General features: G+C 38.5%; 1 protein-coding gene across 4 annotated transcripts in view; it reads left to right on the plus strand.

Moving 5' to 3' along the window:
* kcnt1a (potassium sodium-activated channel subfamily T member 1a) overlaps positions 1 to 26,156 on the plus strand; it is a 225,710-nt gene that overhangs the window by 102,011 nt on the left and 97,543 nt on the right. For all 4 annotated transcript variants that reach the window (XM_051931758.1, XM_051931760.1, XM_051931759.1 and 1 more), the window contains exons 5-13: positions 4,134 to 4,190; positions 6,355 to 6,403; positions 7,599 to 7,658; positions 9,454 to 9,528; positions 9,774 to 9,857; positions 10,910 to 11,004; positions 14,008 to 14,188; positions 20,455 to 20,619; positions 21,728 to 21,864. In XM_051931758.1, the coding sequence (XP_051787718.1) occupies positions 4,134 to 4,190; positions 6,355 to 6,403; positions 7,599 to 7,658; positions 9,454 to 9,528; positions 9,774 to 9,857; positions 10,910 to 11,004; positions 14,008 to 14,188; positions 20,455 to 20,619; positions 21,728 to 21,864 (903 nt within the window). The remainder of the gene's footprint in view (positions 1 to 4,133; positions 4,191 to 6,354; positions 6,404 to 7,598; positions 7,659 to 9,453; positions 9,529 to 9,773; positions 9,858 to 10,909; positions 11,005 to 14,007; positions 14,189 to 20,454; positions 20,620 to 21,727; positions 21,865 to 26,156) is intronic.

Below are 26,156 nucleotides of genomic sequence, written 5' to 3' on the forward strand. Positions count from 1 at the left end.
AAGAGAGGAAAACCAACAGCCAGAGTAAAACTTTAAGAGTAGAAAAAAGGGGAGAGAATCCTTTTCCCTAATAGGCTATAAATGCTTATTCAGAAAGGTTATTAATTAGATCCTGCCAGGTTTTAAAAAGGTTTTGAACAGATCCTGTAAGTGAGAATTATATTTTTTTCCAGTTCCAAATAGTATGTAACATCAGTTACTCACTGACTTAAAAGAGGTGGGCTAGGATTCTTCCAGTCAAGCAAGGTAAGGCTATGTGCTAATAGTGAAGTAAAGGCCATTACAGTTTGTTTGTCCTTCTCCACTTTAAGCCCATCTGGGAAGTCCACCAAACACAGCTGCTAAATGAATTAGGAGAGATTGTGACACCAATGCTGTCTGAAAGGCATTTAAAGATTTTGGGCCAGAATGATGTTAATTTGTCGCACGCCCAAAACATATGGCCAAATGAGACTAGAGCTCGATTGTAAACGTTTGCAGGTTGGATTTTGCCCTGGAAACATTTTGGACAATTTTAAATGTAACAGATGTGCTCAATAAAAGATTTTAATTTGAATAATTGTATGTATGGAGCTAGAGTGAATTCTGTGCATGCCTGCCTTCCACTCCTTTTCTGAAGATCCTTTTCCCACTGTACTGGTATCTTTGAAAGGAAGGGACTTTAGAATGCTTTTATATATTATAGAAATGCTGTCTGAGTCCTCAAGACTGATTAGTATTTCTTCTGGAATAGCAGTAGGTGGGAGGTGAGGAAAATTGGGCAGATTTTGTTTAGCAAAGTTTCTAATTTGGAAATAGTGGAAAAATTGTGTAGATGAGAAGCTAAATTTGAAGTGTAATTGATCATATGCCACAAACACACTATCTATGTACAAATCTCTAAGTGATTTAATCTCATATGTTTTCCAAATATTAAAAACTACAGTATGTAAGTTTGAGAGGGTGGAAAAGGTGCCACAGATAAAAGCTTTTCTGTTTTGAAGTAATTCTTAATTGGTTCCATATTCTGAGTGAATGAAGCACAATTGAGTTATTAGTGTACTGACAATAACTTGTATTTACTGGGACACAAAGCAAGGAATATAAAAAGTGCTGCAGGATTTTATTTCTATTGCAGACCAAGCCTGTGTGTGTTCATCTATTTGTGTCAATGCCCAGGTTTTTATAGCTTGAATATTTGCTGCCCAGTAATAAAATTGAAAGTTAGTAGAGCCATGCTACCTTCTGCCTTGGGTCTTTGTAGGGTCATCCTTTGATTGCGTGCATGTTTTGAATTCCAAATAAATGAGGTTAGGATTGGATCTAATTTCTTAAAAAATAATTTGTGAATGTATATGGTGATGCTTTGAAACAGAAAAAGAAGCTTAGGAAGGATATTCATCTTGGCAGTGTTAATTTTCCCTGCTAAATTGAGATGGAAGGTAGACCATCTATGCAAGTCTTGCTTAAGTTTTTTTTTTTAATACAGACAGCAAAATAGGTATATAACTGATTTGCGATGATAAAAGGGAAGGTGTCCAATCTAATATTGTGTGCTAGAGAGTTCACTGGAAAGAGCACATTTTTATTCAAATTAATTTTGAGTCCAGATATCTTTTGAAATTCTGCTAGTGCTGTTAGGACTGCAGGCACAGTATTTGGTGGATTTAATATATATACCGTGTAGTACCATATCATCTGCATATACTGTAGTGATATTTTCTGTTCAGGTCCTTCTCTTATAATTCCCTTTATCTCAGAAGCATGTTGAAAGGGAACTGCCAATGGCGACTGTAAATAGCAGTGGTGACAAAGGGCATCCTTGTCTAGTGCCACGTTCTAGTTTGAAATAGTGTGAAACAAGGTTGTTAATACAAAATGAAGCTTCTAGACTGGTATATGGTAGTTTCATCCATGCACATATGTTATGGCCAAACCCAAATTTGTGCAGTGTAGTGAATAGGTAGTCCTATTCAACCATATGAAATGCATCCAATGATAATAAGATCTCTGGGGTGTTAGACTTTGTGGGTGAATATATTACATTGAAGATTGGAAGCTAAGTGTCTGCCTTTAATAAATCTGGTTTGGTCTTGTGATATTACCGAAGAAAGCACTTTCTCAATCTTTATAGCTACAGATTTGGAGAGTATCTTAACATCATTTTTCAGAAGCTTGTCTTGTATGATGCACATTGTAGTAAGGTCCTTATTTTCTTAGGAAAGGACTGTAATTAATGATTGGCAAAAAGTTTGAGGTAGAATTTTATTGTCTCTGGCTTCTGTAAAAGTTGCTAATAAAAGGGGGAACTGAACTTAATTGAAATTTTTTTATAAAATTCGGCAAGGTAGTCATCAGGGGGCCTGCTGTATTCCCACTCTGAAGTGAGTTATAGCATCTAGTAATTCTAAGAATGTCAGAGATTTATCCAAGTTCCTCTGCACTGAGAGTGTCCAGCTCTGGGTGTCTGTAATGCATTGAAAATGCATAGATTGTGTCCGTCTTCTTTAAACTGAGTAGAATATAAGGACTTATAGTAGTCTGTAAATTTGTGCATTATATTTTATGTTCAAGTGACTTTGTCTCCTTCTGTGTTGGTAATTACTGGTATTAGCATTGCGAACTTCCTGCTTGTGGATTTGTTGAGTTAAGATTCTTATTAGCCTTCTCTCCATGTTCATAGTAATGATGTCACAATTTAAAAATTAGTTGTTCCATTTCTTTTGTTTGTCAAGGAGGTTGAGTTCTGAATGCAGAAGCCTGTCTTTTCTTATAAAGTGCCTCCTTTTTGATCTATTCTGTTAATTTCACTGATTGACGTCTGGTGCTTTTATTGATTTCTGATTTATTTTTGTGGAGAGATATGAAATAATCTGTCTCTCTGGAAAAATGGCCTTCAGAGTTTTCTCAGAGTATTGCCTGTAGAGACCTCTGAGGGTACATTTGTCTCTTAAAAAAAGTCATTTTGCTGTGGATATAAACTCTTTCTCAGAAGTTAATAAAAGTGGGTTAAGACCTCAGCTGCAAGATGAGTATTTGGGGCATAATGATTTGAGCTCCATTACAAAGGGCGTGGTCATAGATAACAATTGCAATCATACTTGCAAGATTTGATTGTAGGGCAAAAAATTGTTATCTATAAAGAAATAATCAATTCTTGAGTAACAGTAATGTCAGGTGAGAAGAAAGAATATGCCTTGAGGTTTGCATTTAGAAATCTCCAAGTGTCTGATAAGTTGTGATAAATTGCAAACTGTGTAATTTGTTTTTGCAGTGTTTAGGTGTTTTCCACCCCTGTGGCAGGAGACTTATCTAGATCTGGATTTAAAATACAGTCTCCAGCCATTATAATTTTATGAGTGTTCACATAAGGAATGGATGCAAATTAAATCAGGTACTATCTTCTATGTGTAAGAATTCCCACACCTCAATTTTTTTTTTTTGTATAGCTGGAGTGGAATATTTGGCCAGTTCCAATCTCTTTACAACCAAAACTGATTTGTCTGTTAAAAAGGGCTTGCAGAAACCAGAAATGGTAAACATCATTTATTGCCATTATGCAGGGGAAGAGTAGAGGGAAAAAAAATGGTTAGTTTGGCTGAGCATCGTTGTCTATGTATTCTTCATTGAGTCCAATTTAGACTGACTTCATTTGAATGCAATACTGTTTATAAAGACTGGTAACCTACAGAGGCATTTTTATTGGTCATGATCTTTCCCCTGTGTTCACTTCATATCGGTCTTTGTAAGGGGGCTATACTCACAAAATTGACAGTATATTTTTTGCCTGTGATTAATGGAAATATACTATGCTTTTGGACTTGGCATTACTGTACAAACATCAGCAACTGTAGTATCTGTGATGTCTTACAGAGATGTCATTGTAATTAATATTAATAAATATTTACAGAGAGAGATTAAAAAACAATAAATTTATATGACACACTTCCTTTACTAAACCTAGAGGACTATGTACATTAAAGTTAACCTGTATGATAACTTGTAATAAATCACAAAAAATGGTGAATGCACATAAAAATATACATAAACATTTTAATAACTTCCTAAAGCAACTAAATATTTATGATATACATAAATGGCAAAGTATAAGCTAATATAACATGTGTGTTTGTCATTTTAATTTTGTTTTCTAGTTGGGGTTGCCCAAAGCAGAATTATACGCCTGACCCTAATTCCACAGAAATAAGCTGGTAAGAGATTTATCTGTATTTTGATGTAATGTATTGCATTTTTCGTTTCAACTGTTGGTGCATTACAACCATATCAACTGCTTTTATGAGTCCCATGCCAAATGGCATATAACAGTGACATAGCAGCCTGATAGATACACACACACACACACACATTTGTCCTTTTATCAAGGTGGATGTATATAGTGCTGCTGCTTCATAGCTCCATAGATCTGCTTTTCATTCCTGCCCTTGTCACCAGCTTCTTCACCAGCTTCTTCAAATGTTTACTTTTATTTCACATCAATACATTGAATTTCCTCCCACATTCCAAAGGTTAAGCTAATTTGGCAACTCTGTATTGGACCTGTATGCTTAAGTATGGCTGTGTAGATTAAGGGCCGGTTTATACTTCACCGCTCGCAACGCGTACACACACGGCACCATGGCTGACGTGTGCTCCCAATGTTCATTGTGACACGTCCTCTGAGCAACGTCCTCAGAAATTAACACGACGCATGCGCGAGTTGCTGCACCAGCAAAAAGTCAGGGGGCACAGTGTGATCATGTTAGAACGTGACGTCAAGAGTCTCTCTTTACTATTTACTATCTATATGTGACAGAAAGCTGCTTTTGCGGATCCTACAGGATCGATGTGCCTGCTTCGGTGTTTGATGAATGGTTCGATGTGGTGAAGTTTAAATGCTGACATACAAATGCATTTGTGGTGCTTTTATATTCAGGCCTCGCATATTACCCAATTTAATGACACAATACATTTTAAAAGTCTCACATATCATCTTCAGTGCCGTGTTTTTTTTTTTTATTTTTGCACCTTCACTAACAGCATCAGAACGTACAGCAGCGTACTTGAGCCACTGGAGAAAAAAATTAAGGACACAGTGAAAAGGTCTATTGTGTGATTAAAGTGGAAACTTTGGCTTTAAATCTAAAAATGTCCACTTTAACCTTGTAGTTATTTTATCATTAAAATTAGACCGGCGTAAACGTCATCTTAAAACCAACCCAGTTGTTAACTGCTACGTGCTTCTGGGGCTTCCTCCTGAACTGACAAGCAGCGGCAAGCAGCAATAGATCACCACACACGAGCACGCTAAATTTATTGTATTCCAGGTCTCTGCACATTTAGAATCCTTAGATTTATACTTGATATCACTTTCATGATGAAATGAATCGTTAAAAACACATTTAAATAATGAATACTGTTAATAATTAACATGTGTGGGGGGCGGCACAGTGCAGAGCGGAGTCACATCACTGGTGTTCTCTGCCCAGAGGTTGCATGTTCTCCTGGTGGGTTTCTACAATGTGCTCCGGTTTCCTTCCAAAGACATGAATATTTGGGGATTTGGTGACGCTAAAATGATGCTAGTGTACTGAATGTGTATGCTTGTGTTCAGCTTTGCAATGAGCGGATGCCCCATTCAGGAATTTTGTTTCTGTCTCGTGCCCAATGCTTGTTGGAATGGGCACATCCCTGGATTGATGGATGTAATCATTAAACATACTTTTCAGAGATATTGTGGCAAGGTGTTCTCGGAATTTAATGGATGTTTTAGGCAAATCACAACACAGCAAAGCTGAATGTTTTCTCACCGTGATGATATCTTGCACTGCCACCTGTTGGAATCTTCTAGATTTACGTAAAGTATGGCGCACAAGTATAAACAGTACAAAGTTTTGCATAGCAGTAGTGTCCGCTGGAGCACGGTGTTGCGTCATGTGAAGATAAACCTGGCCTAAGTGTCTCCAGTGATGGACTGCATCCTTGCCTGGTGTTACCCCAACATATATGTCTTTTTTAAGATATTATAATGTGTTTGTACTGTGTAATGAGTGTTCAAATGATGCTGGATTTACAGAGTACATCTACTATATCAATCAATCATGTTCTACTATTCAAACCTTCAGTTGCAGCTCAAACTCTGTAAGCATATGAAATCTAGCTGCACATTAAAGAGTCAAAACTAAGTGGCTGATCCTCAAACAGTGCTGCAAATAGTCACACAAATATGCCATTTTTTGATGTTTTGGGATTTTTATTTTGTCATTCAGTATAGTCCAAATAGAGCTGTACTTCTAAAGATGTTTATTAACAGTCAATAATCTTTTAGCACTGTCCTTATATAACATATGATTTTATCACTTTTATTTTTGAAACTAGGTCACCCATCCTGTGGGTGAACAGAAGATTTCCAGTTTGGGCAATTCAGGTGTGTATGCACAATTTTTCATATTTTAAATGTTCCTTAATATGCACTGAAAAATATTTATAAAACTAAAGATTATTCCTCATTGTTATATAAAGCAATTCCATCTGATTTTACTGTAATCAGTTTTTCTCAGTAAGGTGCACACATACAGGGCTAGTGCCAGATGTACATCTTTACAATGAGATGCAAAGTCTAATTTTAACAATTGCTTTTGCCTTCCTGTTTAATGTAAATAATGAAGGATAATCTCTGTTACCACAAGTGGTTGTTTGGTGTTTACTGTTGTAAAGAGACAAAAAGGCACAAGATAAAGGGTCTGGGGCACCCGAAGACCAACCCTGTATATTAAGGTACACAAAAGGCATAAAAAGAAAACATGTGTTACTACACAAATCACAAGTTATAAATTCCCAAAACATTCTGCTTCTAAGATGGCATTGGTCCCCTTTATGAGGAATTCTGACAGGAAGAGGAGGGCCCAGGTGGTTTGACTCCGGAAGTGATGTCAGAGTGGGAGAGGTGTCAATCTACCTTTCTCCAGAGGGAGAGGGAGAAGGAGAAGAGAGAGTGTTATTAGACAGTGTCCCCTCGTGTCTTAGTGGTAAATCACACTTAACTAATCCCTTACGTTGCTCCCCAAGCACACGTGTGTGGCACAGTGCATAACACAACCATGTAGACTATGCTTCTGCACTCCACTTTCATGACTTCAAGGAAAAGAGTATTTCTTGAATTCCTGCTATACTACAATGATAAAATACAAATCGTACACAATATATGTATATTCCAGTATAGATTATTCTTTTTGATTTTACTAATAAATCTAGGATGAGCCGACAGTAGAAAGCGTAGCAAGTGGGAACATGGATTAAAATACCACCTAGTCACTGGCTACTGTTTGCATTCAAAGCCAATCATACTCTTTATACCTCATCCCATTAGGGTAAAGGCTCATTGACCCAACAAATTAACGATCTTCTGTTATAGCGAGTCTAAAAGTTCAGGTGGACTCCACCGTTTCAAATAAGACTGACGAATGAATTAAAATTCTTTCTTAACGTTTCTAATGTAAACTATCTTTTATTCATATGTGTTTTATTAATATATATATATATATATATATATAATATAAATATATATAATATAAAATATAATTACAAAATGCCTCTAAGAATCAGTTCTCTCTTTCTTTCAGGTTATTGTGGCCTTAATAAGCTTCATGGAAGCCATGCTGCTGACATATCTGAGCTATAAGGTAAGCCAAAAATCACACCAACATAGTTGTGGTGTGATAGTAGGTGGGACAGTTGTTGCCCAGCATTTTGTGGTTCAGAAGGTTGGGAAATGGCTATTCTGATTTTTGATGGTCAAAAATCAATATTTTCAAAATATTTTTAGTTAAACCAATTTGCCATTTATAACATTATTGTAATTTTTTATTTTGCACACTTTTTCTTTATTCTTATTATTCTTACTTCTTCCATTATCTCAAAGACATACTCTGTTGGACATGTAAGTATGGTTGTGTAAGCAAATATGCCAAAGAAGTATCACTTCACCCACAATTGATTCCTGCCTTGCACATGATGCAGCAAGAGTAGACTCAGAATTCTGTGACACGACTAATATAAGGTATGATTGTGTTAATTGGGCCAATAATTCAATAAATAAATACTACTGAACAGTAAACAAGCAAACAAGAAGCAGGAGTATGAAAAAAACACATTTACATGAACAAAGAAGGCTGGTAAACAAAATCATACAACAAAGAATGAAGAAATAAGGGAAACTAGGAAACTAAAGAAAAACTTAAAATTAATCAAGGTCAGAAACATAAATCAAAAGCCTTTCTTAAAGACAGAGATATGGGACCATACCCATAAGACAAGCCAAAGTTGAAAAGCAGAAAATTAAAAAGAAACTATTCAAAATGTAAATACAGTGTATAAATCTAGCAAAGAGGAGCCAAAGGCAGTTGTACAAAAAAGAGCTCTGACAAAGGACAATTCTTAATTCTCTCTCCACCACACTTGAACTAAATAGAGGCACCCTGCCTTTTAGCAGTTAAATTAAAAAATAAATTGGAATAAGAGAAAACAATAACAAAACTGAAAAAAGCAAGGTTGTTAAAAAAATATAACATTATAATATATGGGAAGACCTAATTCAAACCTTCAAAGTTCATTTTTATGTTGCTTACCTATTCTAATTCATGATTACCCGTTTAAGCACCTCTTACAACTTCTTTTTTTATTGGTCAATATGAAAATAATTAAGGCAGTAATCTTGTGAGAAATATATACTGTACATTCATTTTACTTTTTTCATTACAATAATAATAATTCATTACATTTATATAGCGCTTTTCTCAGTACTCAAAGCGCTATCCACACAGGGAGGAACCGTTAGTTTGTTGCTGCAGTCAAATGTATCCTGCTACTTTTCATTATGAATAATGCAATCTGTATCTGTTACATTTTGTAGCAAAATGGAGCTGCCTGATGTTTTGTATAGAATTATGAAGGTTGGCAGATGATTAAGGAATGGCTTCAGGAGTAAAGACCAGAATGTGTAGATTGTGCCTGAGCAATGGAGGTTCTCTTCTAGTAAACATACAAGTGGCAGAAAAAGTGAATGGATTGTTCAAAGAATGGGTTGTCTTTTGCCCTGTCACACTTAGTCATCATCCCCTAAACGAGCAGAACTAAATTAGCAACTTTTACTTAGAGGGTTTTTCAATAGCTACAAGCTACATGTAATTTACAGAACTCAGTTGTGATCCAATAAGATTCATGGTTCTAATCAATGAGTTTCTGTCATCACATATATGTCCTCAAATAAAGTTTAGGAAATTATTGTACTATTATTATACTAATGCAATTTGCTCTAAGTTAATAAAGAGGCTTGTTTCCACATTGGTATAATTTTTAAGCAAATCACCCTGTTCGTTGATTAATTAGTAGCATCATACAGTACATACATCTACAGATGAGTGATAATTCATCGAGAACTAGTTCTAAATTGTTTATTTATTTATTTTTTTGTCTTAGGGAAATATCTGGGAGCAGATCTTTCGAATATCATTTATTCTAGAGATGATTAACACAGTCCCCTTCATTATTACAGTATGTACTTTTTTCTGACTTGCAATACTTTTAATGAAGGTCAAAATGTCATATGCTAAAGTCCTGTGCTGCTTTTTTATGATTAAAATTAAAGAAAAAGTCTGTACTATGAACAAAGCTATTTACTGTATATGTTGCCATATATTTTTGCATTCTGTTTTAAAGCAATTGTGCTCAACCTATGTAAGCTTATTGTTTACTCAATGAGATATAAAATGCAATACATATTTTTATTTTACTTTTAGATTTTCTGGCCTCCATTAAGGAACATCTTCATTCCAGTGTTTTTGAATTGTTGGCTGGCAAAGTGCGCTCTTGAGAATATGATAGTAAGTGCTTTATTAGTCTTGATCATGATATAGTCTTAGTAACCAGAAATGTTAAGTGTTACTGTATATATAATTTTAAAGGAAATCGATGGAAACTTTATGTCAGCTTTATGGAGTTTTTTTTCCCTCTATTCCTTTCTTAAAATTCTGAAATCACCCATTTCAACCTGAGGTGCTAATATAATTTATGAGGCTTGGAGGCATTCACCCATTTTATGAAATACTGCTTTTTGATCTGGTGATCAATTAAGAAAGGAGTGAGTTAAAGGTAGCAAAAGAAAAAGTGAAGAAAAATTTGTTTCTATAATTAAGGTCACAATCAGCAAGTTTGGTTATAAATCCAATTCCCCAATTAACAGTCAAAACTCAGTTATTACATTTTCTAAAAAGCTGTTCTGCATCATGTTTCAGTTTGACTTGGTCAAAATAAGGGATTTTTCCAAATTGCACCAGCTGTCAACTTTTCTGAGTCACATATATTCTTATTACTGTTTAGATCCTTTATAACAAGACACATGTAAAAAGTTGTATTATTTTGTTTTTTTATCTGTGTTAGTCATTTCAACAAATAAACATTAGCAGTAATAGTTACAAAAAATATCTACTAGAAGAAAAAGAAAATGCCTATGAAAATAAATTAGTCTTTTAACCCACATTTTGTATGACAGGTTCATGAGAAATTAATGTTTCCCAAGACAGCATAACAGTCTGTCACAATACACATTCTCATATACAAGCACTTGTATCAATTCACACTTGGCCAGTTTAAAAGCAAGTGCCTGACACTGAGCAGATGTACTTTTTGGAGAAACAAAGTTCTGCAGACCAGACATAATATTACTCATAATTCTTAGCCATTGCTTTCATTTTCATTTACTCAGTAAAACAGTAATACATGGCGAAGCACCAAATCACAAGCTGTGCTCTTTTGTGTGATGGTGTAGTATTAGTATTAGTAATGTCATGTTTATACACTTTATGAAAATAATCACAAGTGTCATGTTGCAGATCATCTTGAATTCTCTTGAGACTTTGTTGTCTTGTCTTTGCAGAATGACTTGCACCGAGCCATCCAGAGAACTCAGTCAGCGATGTTCAACCAGGTGTTGATATTAATCTGCACTCTTCTGTGCCTTGTGTTTACTGGGTAGGGTTAAAATTCAATTTATTTTTATAAGTCATGTAAATGAATTTCAAATGTTAGAAAGTGCATCATAATACAGTACACTTTGGACACATGGAGAAATTTGCCTTGTAATATGGCTTGAAAAATACTACCCATATGAAACTTGATATCCCAGATTGACATTATTTGGTACACATTAGATGAATGACAGTGGACAAACTATATTCACCTATTCTCAAAACTTTTTCTTATGTTATTCTTACATAGTACTTACTTATCAAAGGTCAGATTTCCTAAATCAATGACACTGAAAGGTTATCGTGCATGGGCTATTTATTTCTCAAATATATGCAGAATAACTCCAGTGCAATGGAATGGGAACAAAGTCCATTAGAAACTGGTGAACAAAGCAGAATGACATTGTAAAAATGGTAGTGTTGGTGGCCTGTCTAGCATCCACACCACCTGGTATTAACCATCTTCACAGAGATTTTGACATTTCCAACCCCCATACTCCTTTATAAACATGTAGCTGAAAAAATTTGAAATAAATAAGCAAACTGTTTACAATTACAATTGATTTTGGGGAAGTTCCTAACTAAAACAAAACAAAATTACAAATGATAGATTACAGTTTGCTACAATACCACCCAGTAGTCATCCACCAATAAACTTGTCCTGTCGTGTTCTCTGACACAATATTGAATTTACAAGCTGATGAAGATATCATGGGTTGACTTAGACAACTTTGCCATATATGTTCAATTTAGAGAACCTTTATGGTAGGTGCAGACAGGCTCCTATGAGAGGTTCAGGAAAAAGCAGACATAAGGCACAAGTTCAAGCACAACACACTTTATTTTCAGTGGGAGCGCTTCCCAAACTTTTCCCACAAGTAGCACAGTACAATATGTATAGCACATACCACTTTATTTTCTTCTTTCTTCCTCTTTCTGCCACAACCCCTCCTTTGGCAAGCTTTGTCTTCTTCCTCCCAACTCTGGCTCCCAGAATAGTGGCAGCTGGCTCCTTTTATAGGACACCCGGAAGTGCTCCAGGTGTCTGGTGATCTTCTTCCGGCAGCACTTCCGGTCTGGTCCCCCTTTGAGGGGCTGCCATCTAGCATTCTAGGGGGTGCCCTAAAGAAGCTGCCTTCCCCAATCCTTCCATTCCTTGGGAATCCCAGCCAGGTTGGGCTGCTGGCCATTCCTTACACTGGATATCTGCTACAATCAAAGGATTTTGATTTAACTTGTATGAGTGTTGGGTTCATGAGGTGGTGATCATAGACACAGGCATATAATTCAAAAGATATTTTCGGTAGGTTTTCTTTATTGCAGCTGTAATACCCTGAGCATGGGAAAGGTGCTATATAAATAAAATGTATTATTATTATTATTATTATTACTATTAATATTATTAATACCTTTCCAGAAACCATTACGTTCTTCCCTTTTTTTGTTATTTACCACATCTCTCGATAACCAGTTACAGGACAGAAAAATTCTCATTCAGCTAATGCTATCAGCAATCTTGGAACTTACATTAAAAATTATTAACAGTAGGAATAATTTAAACATAACCATACATCACATTTCATTATGAAAATTGTATCATCTCAAGTATACATTTTAGTAAAGATTTAATGTGCTACTTTTGGTTTAGTGAGTTTCAGGAAGCCTTTGTAAATTAACAATTGATCTTAAGATTGTGTTTGCTAAGATCTTAGTGCTGCAATGCTTTTTGGGAAACCCACCCTGTTTAGTTTAATATGTCCTCTTACAAAATGACCATTGGGTTGAGCTTATCACTTTACTTCTCTGACTGAGTGCTAAGTAATTTGATTGGTTTAAAAGCAAGAATATTATCTTCCAGCCTAATGATGTGATCCTTTTTAGTACACATAATAAGGCTGTTACTTAATATCTGAATTTTGAATATATTTTAACTTTTTTTAAGACTGAATATTCAGATAACAGAATGTTTAAAGGCTTACCATTATCTTTGTCACCTTATACCTACTCGAGCATCATTACCTGGTACAGTAATTTATTACTTTAATTATTAATTTATATATTTTTTAATATTAATAGCTTCTCTTTTCTTTAGTTACTCTGGCTATTTTTAACTTTCCTTCTCTAATGTCACCAAAAATCTGTGCCACTGGATTATTGAATTCATTCTGCCTGGTTTTCTCTGGAGAGCTCCAGGCAGTCACAGCAGCTACAAGAAGAAGTGGCAGTCTGTAATGTTGTTGACATCTCTTTGTTGTCCATTTACCCAGTCATATTTTCAAAAATAATATTGTGTAGTCATCTTGTGTAAGTGTTTCATTTTCAGTTACAAATGATGTATAAAATATAATTTTGTGTGTAGTGCACAGTGAGCAGAAGGAAAGTTATGAGTAAAATATAAATTAAAACTATTCTGAGAGTTTGCAGAACAACAGAAGGGTGTATTTTTCTTCAGATAATTAACATTCAATCTATTTTTCCAGTATTAACAATAGTTCTACAACCTGAAGAATACACAAATGCTAAAAGACTACTTTATTACTCAAACAGCAAATTAAGAGTTACATTTTAGTGAAATTTATTCCACATGGAAATGTGCATGTACTTAACCCACATGTTTAATCTACATTTCAATATATATTTCTACTCTGAAAATTCAAATTTCAGCATACTGGCTGAAATCTTGAGCTATGCACACAAGATCATTGTGGCATTCAACAGTGCTAATTAATTCCATAAATAAAGAATTCTTAGTGTGCTGAAACTGTTCTCTGAGTGTTTAACTAAACAAATACATGAAGAATACATCCCTTCCCTAGAAGCTCAAACACTGCTTTAAAGCCCCTTGTGTCTCACTGATCTGTTTATGTGTTAGTAAGACAATTAAGCAAGATGTAGTTACCTGTCAATCTTTGCTGCCAGAAATTTTTTTGAGTCAAGGCATTGTAACTTATTACTCTGTTTGTCATGGGTAATTATTCATGGAATTTGATCTGTTTTTTCTGTGTAGGACCTGTGGAATCCAACATCTAGAACGAGCAGGCAACAACCTATCACTCTTCAATTCTCTTTATTTTTGTATTGTTACTTTTTCTACTGTGGGATATGGTGACGTCACACCAAAGATCTGGCCTTCACAACTTCTTGTGGTTATCATGATCTGTGTTGCTTTAGTGGTTTTACCACTTCAGGTAATAAATGCATTTTCCTGCAGTACTATTATGTAGTAATTGTTTTTTCTGCTTTTCTAATGATGCTATTAAAATGTAAAGCAGAATTACTGTTGCATTTGTTTTCACCAGTATTCCTGTTGAAAGGTTTTTTTGGTAGGTAAAAGCTGCAGAGGCATCTAATGGAGTGAATTGTAAATTGTAATGGAGTGAATTTTAATTGTAGCAGTTATTAAAAATTATTAATTTAGATCTCAGATTATTAAACAGAAGAACCCCTAAAGGCATATAAAATCAATTAACTAATGGGCAAAATTAAAACAGCAGAAATATAAATGAATTATATTGGGAATTATGAGTCTCCTAACATTCAAAAAACACAAATACTGCCATTTCCTAGCTGAGCACAGTATTGCACAGCACTCAGGTAAGAATATCAACTCTAGGACAGCAGTACAGTGTTGTATTTGGTAGCAATACAAAGTTAAAGTAACCAAACCCTGATTCACTTAATTTCTTAGCATGGATACATTTTGTATGCATTTTAGATGTTATTTTTATCCATCCATCCATCCATCCTTTTCCGCTTATCCGAGGTCGGGTCGCGGGGGCAGCAGCTTCAGCAGAGATGCCCAGACTTCCCTCTCCCCCGGCCACTTCTACTAGCTCTTCCGGGGGAATCCCAAGGCGTTCCCAGGCCAGCCGGGAGACATAGTCCCTCCAGCGTGTCCTGGGTCTTCCCCAGGGCCTCCTCCCGGTTGGACGTGCCCAGAACACCTCACCAGGGAGGCATCCAGGAGGCATCCTAATCAGATGCCTGAGCCACCTCATCTGACTCCTCTCGATGCGGAGGAGCAGCGGCTCTACTCTGAGCCCCTCCCGGATGACTGAGCTTCTCACCCTATCTTTAAGGGAGAGCCCAGACACCCTGCGGAGAAAACTCATTTCAGCCGCTTGTATTCGCGATCTCGTTCTTTCGGTCACTACCCATAGCTCATGACCATAGGTGAGGGTAGGAACATAGATCAGCTGGTAAATTGAGAGCTATGCCTGTCGATCTCACGCTCCATTCTTCCGTCACTCGTGAACAAGACCCCGAGATACTTGAACTCCTCCACTTGGGGCAGGATCTCGCTCCCAACCCTGGAGGGCACTCCACCCTTTTCCGGCTGAGGACAATGGTCTCGGATTTGGAGGTGCTGATTCCCATCCCAGCCGCTTCATACTCAGCTGCGAACCGATCCAGAGAGAGCTGAAGATCACGGCCTGATGAAGCAAACAGGACAACATCATCTGCAAAAAGCAGTGACCCAATCCTGAGTCCACCAAGCCGGACCCCCTCAACACCCTGGCTGCCCCTAGAAAGTTATGAACAGAATCGGTGACAAAGGGCAGCCCTGGCGGAGTACAACTCTCACTGGAAACGGGTTCGACTTACTGCCGGCAATGCGGGACCAAGCTCTGACACCGATCGTACAGGGACCGAACAGCTCTTATCAGGGGGTCCGGTACCCCATACTCTCGGAGCACCCCCCACAGGATTCCCCGAGGGACACGGTCGAACGCCTTTTCCAAGTCCACAAAACACATGTAGACTGGTTGGGGCGAACTCCCATGCACCCTTCAGGAAACTGCTAAGGGTGTAGAGCTGGTCCACTGTTCCACGACCAGGACGAAAACCACACTGTTCCTTCTGAATCCGAGGTTCAACTATGCGACGGACCCTCCTCTCCAGAACCCCCAAATAGACTTTTCCAGGGAGGCTGAGGAGTGTGATCCCTCTGTAGTTGGAACACACCCTCCGGTCCCCCTTCTTAAAGAGGGGGACCACCACCCCAGTCTGTCAATCCAGAGGCACTGTCCCTGATGTCCATGCGATGTTGCAGAGACGTGTCAACCAAGATAGCCCTACAACATCCAGAGCCTTGAGGAACTCCGGGCGTATCTCATCCACCCCCGGGGCCCTGCCACCAAGGAGTTTTTTGACCACCTCGGTGACCTCAGTCCCAGAGATGGGGGAGCCCACCTCCGAGTCCCCAGGCTCTGCTTCCTCATTGGAAGGCATGTTAGTGGGATTGAGGAGGTCTTCGAAGTACTCCCCCCACCGACCCACAACGTCCCAAGTCGAGGTCAGCAGCGCACCATCCCCACCATACACAGTGTTGACACTGCACTGCTTCCCCCTCCTGAGACGCCAGACTGTGGACCAGAATCTCCTCGAAACCGTCCGAAAGTTGTTCTCCATGGCCTCCCCAAAACTCCTCCCATGCCCGAGTTTTTGCCTCAGCAACCACCGAAGCCGCATTCCGCTTGGCCTGCCGGTACCAATCAGCCGCCTCCAGAGTCCCACAGGACAAAAGGGACTGGTAGGACTCCTTCTTCAGCTTGACGGCATCCTTCACCGCTGGTGTCCACCAATGGGTTCGGGGATTGCCGCCACGACAGGCACCGACTACCTTACAGCCACAGCTCCAGTCAGCCGCCTCAACAATAGAGGCACGGAACATGGCCCATTCGGACTCAATGTCCCCCACCTCCCTCGGGGCATGGTCGAAGTTCTGCCGGAGGTGGGAGTTGAAGCTACTTCTGACAGGGGGCTCTGCCAGATGTTCTCAGCAGACCCTCACAACACGTTTGGGCCTACCAGGCCTGACCGGCATCCTCCCCCACCATCGGAGCCAACTCACCACCAGGTGGTGATCAGTTGACAGCTCCGCCCCTCTCTTCACCCGAGTGTCCAAGACATGTGGCCGCAAGTCCGACGACACGACGACAAAGTCGATCATTGAACTGAGGCCTAGGGTGTCCTGGTGCCAAGTGCACATATGAACACCCCTATGCTTGAACATGGTGTTCGTTATGGACAATCCGTGACGAGCACAGAAGTCCAATAACAAAACACCACTCGGGTTCAGATCGGGGGGGCCATTCCTCCCAATCACGCCCTTCCAGGTCTCACTGTCATTGCCCACGTGAGCACTGAAGTCTCCCAGCAGTACGAGGGAGTCCCCAGGAGGTGTGCCCTCCAGCACTCCCTCCAGGGACTCCAAAAAGTGTGGGTACTCCGAACTGCTGTTCGGTGCATATGCACAAACAACAGTTAGGACCCGTCCCCCCACCCGAAGGCGGAGGGAGGCTACCCTCTCGTTCACCGGGGTAAACCCCAATGTACAGGCTCCAAGTCGGGGAGCAATAAGTATACCCACACCTGCTCGGCGCCTCTCACCGGGGGCAACTCCAGAGTGGTAGAGAGTCCAGCCCCTCTCAAGGAGATTGGTTCCAGAGTCCAAGCTGTGCGTCGAGGTGAGCCCGTATAAAAAAAATGTTATTTTTACTTTCATATAAACACTGTATTAATAATAGCTACTTTTTCAAATCGAACTCTATAAAGAAATATCACAGGAATTTAGAAAAACTAATTTAGACACATCTCTAAGGACAATTTGTTAATCTTCTAGGATGACAGCATTCATGGGCGCCAGTTCCAGATTTGAGCAGTCAAGGGCAAAAGGCACTGAAATCTGCATTAGTCTGATTAAATCTGCTATTCCAGAGACTTCTATTTCCTTATAAGATGTTTTCACAAGAACATTGTCATTCTGATCTTTTATTATTTCCTGCATACTAATGCATGTTTTAGTGTTCTGGAAAGTTACACAACTTTTGATCTTGGTCCAGAGGAAACAAGGCTACCTTTTCAGTTTCTAGACCATACGTTTCAAATAGCAAACCTTGCAAAGTAAAACCAAATTTAAGTTTCATACTTGTTTGACAGCTAGCTTAAATTGTTCTTAGATCGATAGATCAGTCTGTCAGTGGAGCAGGACAGTGACAGCAATCTGTCGCTGAAGCTGCTCCTCTGTCTGGAGATGATACTGTTCAGTGGATGCAGTGGATTCTTCATGATTGACAGGAGCCTGCTCAGCGCCCGTCGGTCTGCCTGTCCTGCTCCGTGCCTACAATAGAGTCAGCCTTCCTCACCATTTTGTCCAGGCGTGAGGCGTCCCTCTTCTTTATGCTGCCTCCCCAGCACACCACCATGTAAAAGAGGGCGCTTGCCACAACCGTCTGATAGAACATCTGCAGCATCTTATTGCAGATGTTGAAGGACGTCAGCCTTCTAAGGAAGTATAGCCGGCTCTATCCTCTCTTGCACAGAGCATCAGTATTGGCAGTCCAGTCCAGTTTATCATCCAGCTGCACTTTAAACTATACGTTCTGTTTTTTAAGTTTGATTGACCCACTCACATAAACATAAGTGCTTGTCTTGGTCATTTTTTTGCCTTGTTCACACATAAGCAGAAATAACAGATTCCCAGAAACGAAACTAGCTTTTTCTGAAACATTGCTGGCTGACACTGGAGTGTCAAACTGATTTTTGTTTTAAATAGTATTTCAGCTTGGTAATTTGGCAGTAAATTCCTTGTATGGAGTGCATGTGCAGGAGGCTTCAATGTTATATAACAGTGCATAACTGTGCACATATAAAGTGGATGTTTCCTGTAGCTGTTCACTCTGAGCTACCTCCTGTTGAGTGATAAGTAGAGAACAACAATAGACTGAATTATATGGGCCATTAATGAAAACAATAATATTAATTTAAATGTAGATTCAGTTTACAGAAAACAGGAGCTGAAGGCACAGAGGCAAGCTCAGTGAGCCAGTGAAGCAAAAAAAAAAAAGTACAGAAAGGACTAGGTCATGACAGTTGCTTAGTTCATTCAGTCCAAAGGAAACTAACTGATTGCCAGACCACCATGCTCTTTACTCAAACCACCAACCACAATAATCTTCTAGGATACACACTGACACTTTACTCACTGGTGTCTGTGATACTCATCTAGGTTTCTGATATATCACAATAAACTCCCATACAGCCATTTTGCTGTTCAAATAAGTTGTAGCTCAGCAAATAAAAATGCACTGATAAAATGATTTAACAATGCACCTTGTGGAGGTAAAGCATAGTTATTATCTTTATTGAAATTATAAAAAGATATTAATTGTATGATTTATACTTGTTCACCTGTTTATTTTCACTTTACATTAAAAATGCTTGAAACCACTGAAAATGATTCAAGGAATAGCATGCGCTTTTGAAATATATTCTGTTTATATGCAGTAGTGTTAAATGTTATTACAAACAGTATTGCTGTCAGTCAGATAGTTTTTTCAGTTTTCTAGTTTTAACTGTAGTTTAACAACTTATTTACAATTAATTTTTTGTATTATCATTGATTTGGGTGCTACTGTATTGTTCAAATCATCTAGTTCCACAACTAATGTTGCTGCAGTGTGTCCTATTAAAAGAATGTTCTTCCTTGCCCACTCCAGTCTTTGTTTTTATAACTGTCTTTAGGCACTTGAAAAGTTCATGTCAGTCTGAGTAAAAGTAAAGACTAATTAGGTAAATATAAAGGTAACATGTCTCAAGGCTATTTCACATAGACCTCTTGTTTATTTTCATTACAATCAACCTTTTCTCTAAAATGACAGTTTTTAGCTGTTTTAATATTCCATTCACTCATTAATTTTTTTTTCTTGTATGGAATCAAGTAAGTAGTCACACCAAATTCTCAGTTTTATTAAAGGATGCATGTAAATTGGCACAATGGAGTTATTTGCATCTTTTAAAGCTATTTTGCAAAAGAAACAATCAATCCAGATTTTAACAAGATAATTAAGTAAGTGATGCAGAAACAACACAGTGAACGGAAGAAATGTGCTCTAGCTTTGTAAAACCTGACAAAACCAAGTGGTGCACCTCTTTGTCTTCTCCTATGAAAACCTAAACCCACAATATTGAGTATTGTTACCTCCGTGTATTCAACAGAAAAATACAGGATCTCAATAAAACAAGGGCTCAGTTAAAACATGAAAAAAATTAATACTAAAATCTGCTACCACAACAGAGTGTAGCACCCAGAATGAAAACATTGGCACTTCCATGTCTAGATTAATTTCATGTGGGAAGTATTGTGTCCTCTCACAGCCTAAATACATGCAGCCAGTTTCAGATGATGACTATAAATAACTCACTCTGCTTTACAATGCAATGGCACCTTATGCAGGGTGAGTTCCAACGTTTACTGTTGTTACTACAACATATTTAGGCATATTTCAGTCCTGAATGTTAGAAATCAGTTTAGAAAATAGATAAAAGTATAAAATAAAATTTCTTTACCTGTGTATATTGCACTTCATTTTTGGAGCAGCCTATTGTTTTTAGGATCATCTGCTTAGTTACAGCCAAGTACAATGCTTTATCATATACACCTTTTTTTCAGTTTGAGGAGCTAGTGTACCTGTGGATGGAAAGACAAAAGTCTGGTGGCAATTATAGTCGTCACAGAGCTCAGACAGAGAAGCATGTGGTGCTGTGTGTCAGCTCTTTGAAAATTGATTTACTAATGGACTTTCTGAATGAGTTTTATGCTCATCCACGACTTCAGGTAAGTGAACATTTAAATGAGAATGTATGCTTCAGTCACTCCTAACTTTAGTATTACTGAAATCAAGTCTGGTCATACATTACACACAAACTACACGTGTTAGTCGTTTTCTTTGTCTCTTTACAGTTGTTGAATATGTTCTTCTGCAGCTGGCCCATCCTTGAAAACACCAATTTTTTGAAAAGATTCAGTACATTTTCAAACTGTAGATGTTATGTTGAATTTATAGCTTACTGTGTGCAAATGAACTTCTTCTGTTAAAAAATAACAAGATGTCCTAAAAATACTAACTACATTTACAAGATGAGTTCTAATTTTAAATCGATGTCAATTTAATACAGGCTTCCAATCTTCCAATAAATTTTGGCATCTAAGAATGCAACAATGATTAATGATTCCACCGTGGTCTTTGTGGTAGCAGGTGGACATTTTAATCTTTTTTTTTTTTTAGAATCTGTATTCACAAGCAGTACCTAAGCAGAAGAAACATAAGATTTCTTTAACCTAAATCAGGACTGGAGTAGAGGCATCTTTTGTGTGCATTTATTATGGCTTCTTAATGGGCACTTGGACCTCCTCCCATAGTCCCAGGACCTGCTGTGAGGTTGATTGGCACCTCTAAACTGGTCTGGGCTGAAGGAGTATGTAAGGTTGTGTTTGTGTATGCCCTTTGAAGTAGGAATGTTTTTCCACTTTGTTTTTTGTGATACTAGGTTACATAAATGAGCGTGAGAGCCGATGGGTACGTGGGTAAAAACGTTTATCAATTTTCGTTCTACTTCTGTTCTGTTGCTTTCATTTTAAACATTAGTCACTTTTTTGATCTAATATGCAGAAAAGGTTTTTACTCCTTAAAAAAACAAAGAATTGTGAAATTTGATGAAGAATACATGTGGTGACCCACCAAAGCACACTTGTACATATCATTCTTTCTATATCCAAAACCTTTTATTTTAAAGTTGAAAGTATGTCAACTTTTTCTGATGGACATAGTAGGCAGAACTATATGTTGCAATTTTACTGAATCTTTCATTTTATTCTTCAAATATGGAGAAATCATTGTGGCTCCTTAATTCTAATAAAAATTAATGCATTGGCTCTGTTGCAGGATTATTATGTAGTGATCTTGTGCCCGACAGAAATGGATATTCAAGTTCGTAGGGTGCTACAGATTCCCCTATGGTCACAACGAGTGATATACCTTCAGGGATCAGCACTTAAAGACCAAGACCTCATGAGAGCAAAGTAAGCACATCTCATGAAACAGAAACAATAGTTAAGATTAAAAACATTAGTATACTGTAAGTTTAATGTATTAGAGTGCAAAGTTCTGTCTTACTTTCTCTTACTGATTTTGTTTTGCCTTTATAATATTGCAGTATTTTAGATTTAGTAGGCAGAAGTCAGTCATTTGGGTGCAATGTGCTGTACATGTTACCCAACTTTGTCCATGCCAATACAAATTCGATTCTTTTATGTTTCTTAATTTTCAACTCTTAAAGACAGTTTTCTTTTTTGTACTTTCAGCATATGTTTTACTTTACATAGCATTTCCAGAATGGCCATTAGAAGAGAAAAGAGAATGTTGCACAAAGCATTCTTTTAATAACCACTTCATGATAATAATTGTTGAAATGTGGAAAATGTTTGTTAATGTGTTTTTAACAAGTTAAATATAAGTCTGTCTGTTGTTAAAATCTTGCTGATTTCTACATTGATCTTTGATTTCTATTTGTATACCATCTCGTGGTTGTGATAAAGCTTGTTGACATTTGACTGGCCAGTTATACTAAAACACTACAGACATACCTCAAATGTAGCAGCAATCCTTGACAGTAGTTTAAGTTCCATTAATTAGTTCTGTGTCATATTCTGAACAGTACAATGAAATGCTTAGTTGCACTTGCACTCAAAAAGATAAGTAGTCAAAAACAAATTAAATAGTAATGAAAAATAAAAAGTGTAACAATATTCAACATCAGATTTAAAATTCTGAATTTGCATAAAACTACAAGGCAACAGTGATTACATCAGCTGTAAGAGTATTATGAAGTACTAGCCAACCCGCGGCGTAGCATATGCCGCATAATTATGTATTAATGGGTGAACACTTCCTGAAAGACACAGTTGTCCAAATGGGGTTGGTTTTGAGGATACAACTGTAGGTGAATGAAAAGATGGAACTCTGGAGAGGGCAACATACAATACAGCGTTTTACACGCTGCATACAGCAATTGACATCAAAGCATAGACACTGCTAAGACCATGGGATACCCTTCGCAAACTGTTTTACACGCTGCATACAGCGATTCACATCCGCGACAAACAAATTGTTTTACACGCTGCATATAGCGATTCACATCTGCAACAAATATGATTCTTCTTAGATGGTCCTGTCACGTCCACCCTCGTTCTTGAAGCATACACACTGCCTGGTCATGTGCCCGCTCGGAAGAGCAACTAACAGAGACCCGCCCACCAACTGTAAGACCATGGGATACCCCTCGCAAACTGTTTTACACACTGCATACAGCAATTCACATCCGCGACAAACATGCCGGCTGCCCGGCGGGTCATGGGAATAACGCTGCTGGATTGCCAGTCGACATCGTTTATGGTCGGAATTACGATGGTATGTGCTCATCTTCGAACCTCCAACTTTCGTTCTTGATTAATGAAAACATTCTTGGCAAATGCTTTTGTCCTCGCGCGAATTGTTGGTGGATGGGGCTCTGTCGTGCGTGTGCCATGGAGATGAAAGCGACTTTCGTGGTGTTTGTTGCCTGGAGAGCGAGGGTGGACGTGGGCCGGGGAATAAGGAATATTGTGTAGACAAACGTTTTCTGTGTTCCTGCAGGACCATCTAAGAAGAAGCATGTTTGTCGCGGATGCGAATCGCTGTATGTAGCGTGTAAAACAGTTTGCGATGGTGGATGCGGTTGTGCGTCGTAACCGAAAAGTCAACGTGGCTCAGAGGTGCATGTGGACTATAGCAGAGACGAACGCAAATGACGCCGTGTTTTGTGAGTTGCTGCGTCCGAGTTGATGGGCGTGGCTCTACGAGTTGTCGTCATATTCAATGGTCTTAGAATTGGTGGGCGTGGCTCCGTCCTGCGTGCTCCATAGGTGTCTTGCTCGCTGGCGGCTTAGTGAATTATATATATAGATATTTCAAATGTCTGATGACATGGTAAAAGCAGTTTTTAATTCTGAAGATGGAAATTTTAGTTTTGCACCACTTTCTAGTGGTTAGCGGAGAAAAAAAAAGTGATCTTGATAATATTATAGTTTTTGATTATATTGCCTGCTACAGTGTCAGTGTTCATTGATGGTGAAGGTTTCTACCAATGGTTTTCTCTGTCGTCTTCATCCTTAGTAACACTTTCAGTGCAGAATTTAAAGAATTCCAAATCAGTCGGCAAATAAGAAATGGTTATATTGAATATTTTCTGAAAATCGCAAGGAATTGTGAAGACTTGCCAAATTTCTTTAAAGGAATAAAGAAGCACTCATGTGACTTTGATTATTTCAATTACATTGTTTTGTTGTTGTTACTGATAAAGGTGCCCAAAGATTTGAAATTGCAGACTATTTCCAAAATACCTTAATGAGGTAAAAATGGTTTTGGCCCTCTCTCTCTTTTTTCGATGGTTCAGTTCTAAAATTTCACCGATTTCAAAACTAAGGTTACTTCCTTAACACCAAAATACCTGGTCCTTGATCTTTTCGTTATCGATAACACTTCATTGTTAATGATTAGGCTCACAATGGTATTGTCAGTAATTTCAAGCTGTGCCTGTCTGTATTTGAACATGGAGTAAAGCTGGAGCACTAGAATGTCTCACAGTTATATGCACTGCTGATAATCAACAGAGAAAACATGTTGTTGTCAGCTTTTAGACTGGTGTCTTCTGGTCAGAAAATTGAAAATCCAAATACAGAGATTGTCTCCAAGTCCCTGTACAATAAACTTGGAGCTCAGTTTAAAGGCAATTATTGTGTTAACTCATATGCTCTTTACTCGATAAAATGTAACCTGGTAGTTGCTTTTAATGTAAAACAAGACAAATGGCATGCTTTGTGGACCAGTTATTGTCATAGGTAAATCATAGTGTAACTTACCATTAGTTATACAGTTAAAAGTGGAGTTCCTCAAGGTTAGTTGTGTGTACTTATGCAAATAAGATATTCAGCATTTGAGACATACAATAGATCAAGGGAGAGATGGAGGAAGTAGTTATGTGTGAGAACCACCTTCAGATGTTTGGGTTATCTTCCCTCTCCTTTAATTTGCCACCTCTTGTACATTCCATCAGTGATGCAGTCTGCCTCAAAATGCAGTGCCATCAGATGAATCATGAGTGCCAGAGGGTGTATTCTCTTGCAAGTCTTTTCTTGCTAGTTATATACAGTAGATTTGACTATTTGTAAGTTAAGCCTTGTTGGGATTTCAGTGCCATTACTGGCACTGACATGGCTGGCTATGAGGATTGGGTTGGTGGTCCCCATGGGTCTGGCAGCTGTGGTGAAAGTGGCTCCATGTTCCTTGACCTTGCAAAAGGTCTTAGGCTGCGGATTGCTGGATCCTAGTTCTAGCACCCTGAGTTGCATTATTTGACTTGGTACTCCAATACTGGTGGTGTGGTGAAGGAGATTGATCACATCCTCGTTGGCAGACGTTGGAGGCTCTTACAAAACTGCAGGGTCCACAGAAGCACCAAGTTTGTGAATTTTGACCACAGACTTGTTGTTGCTACTCTGAAGATCCAGCTTAGGTCCAGTAGGCTACCACCTACTAGGAAAATGAGGCTGGACCTGGCCAGACTCCAAGATCAGGATGTTTCTAATGAGTTTGCATGCAGTTTGTGTGAGGAACTTACAGACCTGGATCTGACTGCTGTTCCTATTGTGATGTGGGAAACCCTCCGTGACAAGACCCTAAAGGTTACTGAGGGTTGTTTTGGTGTTACCAGTGTACCCAGAAGGATATGTTTCATCCCCCTGGATACCATTGAGAGGAGTCGCAGCGTAAAGCTTGATGCCAACTCCGGTCTGTACCAGGAACTGAGAAGGGTGGCTGCAAGGGCTCTGAGGGGTTTGTTAGAGAAATCTGTAAACAGGTGACACACCATCTGTGGTCTAGCGACCCACGCCCTGCTTACAGTGGAACTAATGCATTATGCACATCTGAATGTGATCTTTGGAGAGTCGCAGTCAAGGCGGGTGATGGAATGGTCCTTATGGATGACACTGCAGTTGTGACCCGCTGGGCTGGCTACTTTGATCAGCTCTTTAAAGCTGATCCTCCAGTTAGGACGTAGGACATCTCTCTAATTCTTTCAATTAGTTGTGAACCACCCAGGCTCATTGAGATTGCACAGCTGTTGAACCATCTGAAAGTAAGGAACGCTGTAGGGATCTGTGGTGTCCGGGGTGAATTTCTCCACGCTGATGGTAAGGCTGTCCTCCTGGTATTATAAGCAATCTTTGCTTCCAATTGAGAGACGGGCATCATCCCAACTGACTGGAAAATGGGA

The sequence above is a fragment of the Erpetoichthys calabaricus genome, chromosome 9 (assembly GCF_900747795.2).
Source record: "Erpetoichthys calabaricus chromosome 9, fErpCal1.3, whole genome shotgun sequence".
Lineage (NCBI taxonomy): Eukaryota > Metazoa > Chordata > Cladistia > Polypteriformes > Polypteridae > Erpetoichthys > Erpetoichthys calabaricus.